A 5,134-nucleotide genomic window follows, 5' to 3' on the forward strand; every position below is an offset into this window, starting at 1 on the left:
TATATAACAGTGTGGATTGCTTCTCAATCACAGTTTCAAGTTCAACCTCACTGCATGGCAGCTTGAGCAAGCATCTTCTATTATTGCCCTGAGCTGATCAAAGCCTTATGAGTGGGTTTGATAGATGGGGTCTGAAATAAGCTTATTTGTATGTGTGTGTGTCTCATCTTGGTAACATATATGATTGTTGTAAACAAGTGTGACTGTTTTACAAGCAACGTCATTCATTTTCAATATTCTGCATCAACTTGTCTGGCCAAAGGGAAATATTACTTTACTTGGAAACGAGTGAGGGTGAGCATCCAGTCATAGGAACCAAGCCAAATCAGACTAGAACCCAGTGTAGGTCTCTAGCTTACCAGTTCCAGTCAAACCATTTGGCCCATGCCAACTTGGAAAGCAGACGTTAAATGATGATGATGATGATGATATCATCAAAATCTTGAAGCTATGAGATAATGAATGATTAATTGAAAACAATGTAAACAAATGAGCATTACTTTTGACAGAGTAATCAGAATGCTAAAGAGTTACAGACCTGAGTTCAATTCTTCCTGTTGGAGAAATTATATGTAATAGACAGATAATTTCCTGGAGAGAGAGAGAGAGAGATTATTTATGATAACCTGCTATCCTATCCTGTGTGAGATTAGTTTCTCATTCCTATAACATGCCATGTAACATCACAAAAATGAGAACCTCATGAATTCCTCAGTTTTTTTTTTGGGGGGGGGGTTCATATTTCTAATAAAACTTCCTTTCATTACCATCATCATCATCATCATTTAGCATCCATTTTTCTCTTTGGCATGGCTTGGACAGTTCAACAGGAGCCAGTGAACCAGAGGACTGCACCAAGTTCTACTGTCTGTTTTGGAATGGTTTTTATGATTGGGTGCCATTCCTAATGTCAATGAATGTAATTACTCTCACTAATGGAGATTTCATTAAGCTCATTATGTACTTAGTGAACCTCTTTGTAATAAGGCTAATGCTTCTTACAATATCATCATATTTCATGATGATTTTCTTCACTGAATCTAAATAATTCTTCAAGAAAAATATAACTTTTCTCTCAATATTGTAGGGCATATGGTAATGCAAAGAATTGCCGCAAAGTACTACAGAGGGCACTTAACTCAGTCACTGATTGGCCACAAGGGATTGTTGATGCCTACTTACAATTTGAACGAGAAGAAGGTAAGCTTTTACATGTGTGCGTGTGTGTTTCAGTTGGGTGTACAATGCTGTTGTTTAACCCCAGGTCAGCTTTGATTTTGCAGACCTATGATGAAAGGCATTCCAATTATAACCATTATGTTATTTTGTATATCTAGAACAACATTGGCTAATGTGTCCTTCATAAGACACTAGGATGTGATTTGAGAGAAATCAGCAAATTCTTGCAGGTTGAGCTGCTCCTTAATTTTTTTTTTTTTTTTGGTAATTATCTTACATAGGACCTATAATTGAGATTGTAATAGAGTATGCTCCCACCACAGCTCAACACTGAGTCAGTCAGTGATCTATGGGCTAAATCATATGTTAAATTACTTGTTTATTAGTAAGTAGCTCTGTCTGATATTGTACTGTATAATACAAGTATTTTACACTGACTAATTATTTAACTGGTGGACAAGTTACTTTAAATGAATTCAGTATAATGTCAGGAAAGTTGGGTGTGTAAGATGTAATTGTTTGATGTGTATGTGTATACAATGTATTGTATAAATCAGACGATAGTCGGCATGCAGTGTGGAGCATATGTCAGTGAGACAAAGTCAGCGGCTGGTGTTACCACAATTGAAGTATAAACAGAATTTTGAGAAAAATAACATTTAAGTGGATTCAAGTAAGTAGCAATCCTACCCTGGTGGTTGGTATGTATTACCAATAGGTTGTTGTTGTTATTAAGTGTCCTGCCTAGGGCACACATGAGAACAGCTGGAGTCACTCAGCTCTTCAGCCTCAGCCGCTAGTCTAGAGATAGACTTGAAGTTTTATATTAGTGTAGCAACAGTTACATATGCAATGAGTGAAGTAGTGTCATCTTTATTTATTGTCCATTTTCCATGCTGGCATGGGTTGGATGGTTTGACAGGAGGAGAGCTGCACCAGACTCCAATTGTCAGTTTTGGCATAGTTTCTATGGCTGGATGCCCTTCCTTATACCAATCACTCCACAGAGTTTACTGGGTGCCTCTTACATGGCACCAGTTTGTGTAAATTGCTGCTTCCACTCTTCTTTATTTTAACTACTAAAGGTTCGTCATCATCTCATCATCATTATTTCACATATTTTTCCAGGTATGGGTGGAATGGGCCGCTTTCATCACTCCTTGCCAGTTGTCATAGTCCTTTGTCATTTCCATTGGGTGGCCCAGCACCCCACGAACATATCCCCACCACTCTCCTTCCCACATCTTCTTTAATTAAAAACAAAAGCTGTTTCTTGTACTGGACAAACTACTTACTTGTTCCCCTTTCACTACTAGGTACCTTAGAAGACTATGAAATTTCCCTCAACAAATGTACTGCCCAACTACAACGGTTACAACAAAGACAAGCTCTGGTAAGTAGGTGTTTATCAATAGATATTTAACAGGGGGAGAGTTGGGGAGTCCACAGTCAACATTATCGTTCATTTTGTTTCTTTATATATCGCATTTTAGATGTAAGAATTAAGGTTGTGATGTACATGCCTTTCCCAAGGACATAATCACAGGAAATTAATTGGGAATTGAAATCAAATCGTATATTTACATGTGCATGTATGTATGTGCTGCATGCACATTTAGGTGCAGCATTTGTATACATGTTTCTATACATCAAAATATATACACATACACCCTCCAACCCATGCTAGCATGGAAAGCGGACGTTAAACGACGACGATACATCTCTCTCTCTCTATCTATATATATATACATATATATATGTATGTATATATATATATATATATGTATGTATATATATATATATATATATATGTATGTATATATATATATATATATATATATATGTATATATATATGTATATATATATATATATATATATATATGTATATATATATATATATATATATATGTATATATATATATGTATATATATATGTATATATATATGTATATATATATATGTATATATATATGTATATATATATGTATATATATATATGTATATGTATATATATATATGTATGTATATATATATGTATATGTATATATATGTATGTATATATATATATATGTATGTATATATATATATATATATGTATATATATATATATATATATGTATATATATATATATATGTATATATATATATATATGTATATATATATATATATATATGTATATATATATATATATGTATATATATATATATATGTATATATATATATATGTATATATATATATATATGTATATATATATATATATGTATATATATATATATATGTATATATATATATATATATGTATATATATGTGTATATATATATATATATATATGTATATATATATGTATATATATATGTATATATATATGTATATATATATATATATGTATATATATATGTATATATATATATATATATGTATATATATATGTATATATATATATATATATATATGTATATATATATATGTATATATATATATATATATGTATATATATATGTATATATATATATATATATATGTATATATATATGTATATATATATGTATATATATATATATATATATGTATATATATATATATATATGTATATATATATATATATATATGTATATATATATATATATATGTATATATATATATGTATATATATATATATATATATATGTATATATATATATGTATATATATGTATATATATATATGTATATATATATATATATATATATGTATATATATATATATATATATATGTATATATATATATATATGTATATATATATATATATGTATATATATATATATATGTATATATATATATATATGTATATATATATATATATATATATGTATATATATATATATATGTATATATATATATATATGTATATATATATATATATGTATATATATATATATATATATATATATGTATATATATATATATATGTATATATATATATATATATATATATGTATGTATATATATATATATATATATATATATGTATATATATATATATATATATATATGTATATATATATATATATATATATATATATATATATAATGCAAGAGAGTTAGGGGTTGAGGATTCAACCCACTAAGGGATAGTATCTATCCAATATACTGCTGGGAGGGTACCCAATTATTGTTACACTACTGTTATACCAAGTGTAATAAGTGGGTGCGGATAAAAGGGGGTTATTTTACCCTAAATTTATATAGCAATAAGGAAATGGAGGAGAATATGCGGTATCCATCGACTTGCAGACAGTGTATTCCATTAAATTAATTTATTTATTTTGTAACTAAAATGACAAAAACCACAATATCATCATCATCATCATCATCGTTTAACGTCCGCTTTCCATGCTAGCATGGGTTGGACGATTTGACTGAGGACTGGTGAAACCGGATGGCAACACCAGGCTAGATGCTTATTACATACCATTTGTAACCTTAATTGTTAATATGACATGGTATGTCATAAGCATCTGTATATTGTGGTTTTTGTCATTTTAGTTACAAAATAAATAAATTAATTTAATGGAATACATTGTCTGCAAGTCGATGGATACCGCATATTCTCCATTTTCTCATTGGTATATATATATATATATATATATAGTTATCGCCAAGCCAACATGGCAGTCCCAAAATTAGGACGAAAGCTGCCGTGAATTAGCTCCAAGAAGCCATCGCCTCTAGCTAGCTATGTGACACACGAAACCTGTGTCCTTTATAACCTTCGAACAGGGGAGGTCAGCAGTGTCCCCCTGCTGGTTTGGCATCTGCAGACTAGTTTCAGGGTGTTGCCCCTTGTCAATGCAGAGCAGCCAAGCCTTAGCCAGGCGGCGCTGCTGACTATCTGCTCGAAGGTTATTTATCTAATTTCAGTGGAATCTATCCACTGGTTTTCAGAAATAGAGTTATTAATATTTCTAAGT

At 29.7% G+C, this 5,134-nt stretch overlaps 1 protein-coding gene across 1 annotated transcript in view; it reads left to right on the forward strand.

The window, feature by feature from the left end:
• Positions 1 to 5,134, forward strand: part of LOC106879309 (spliceosome associated factor 3, U4/U6 recycling protein) — a 53,078-nt gene that overhangs the window by 19,273 nt on the left and 28,671 nt on the right. The window contains exons 13-14 of the mRNA XM_089363821.1: positions 1,088 to 1,200; positions 2,496 to 2,572. Coding sequence (XP_089219947.1) covers positions 1,088 to 1,200; positions 2,496 to 2,572 — 190 coding nt within the window. The remainder of the gene's footprint in view (positions 1 to 1,087; positions 1,201 to 2,495; positions 2,573 to 5,134) is intronic.

This window comes from Octopus bimaculoides, chromosome 1 (genome assembly GCF_046866305.1).
Source record: "Octopus bimaculoides isolate indiv1 chromosome 1, ASM4686630v1, whole genome shotgun sequence".
Lineage (NCBI taxonomy): Eukaryota > Metazoa > Mollusca > Cephalopoda > Octopoda > Octopodidae > Octopus > Octopus bimaculoides.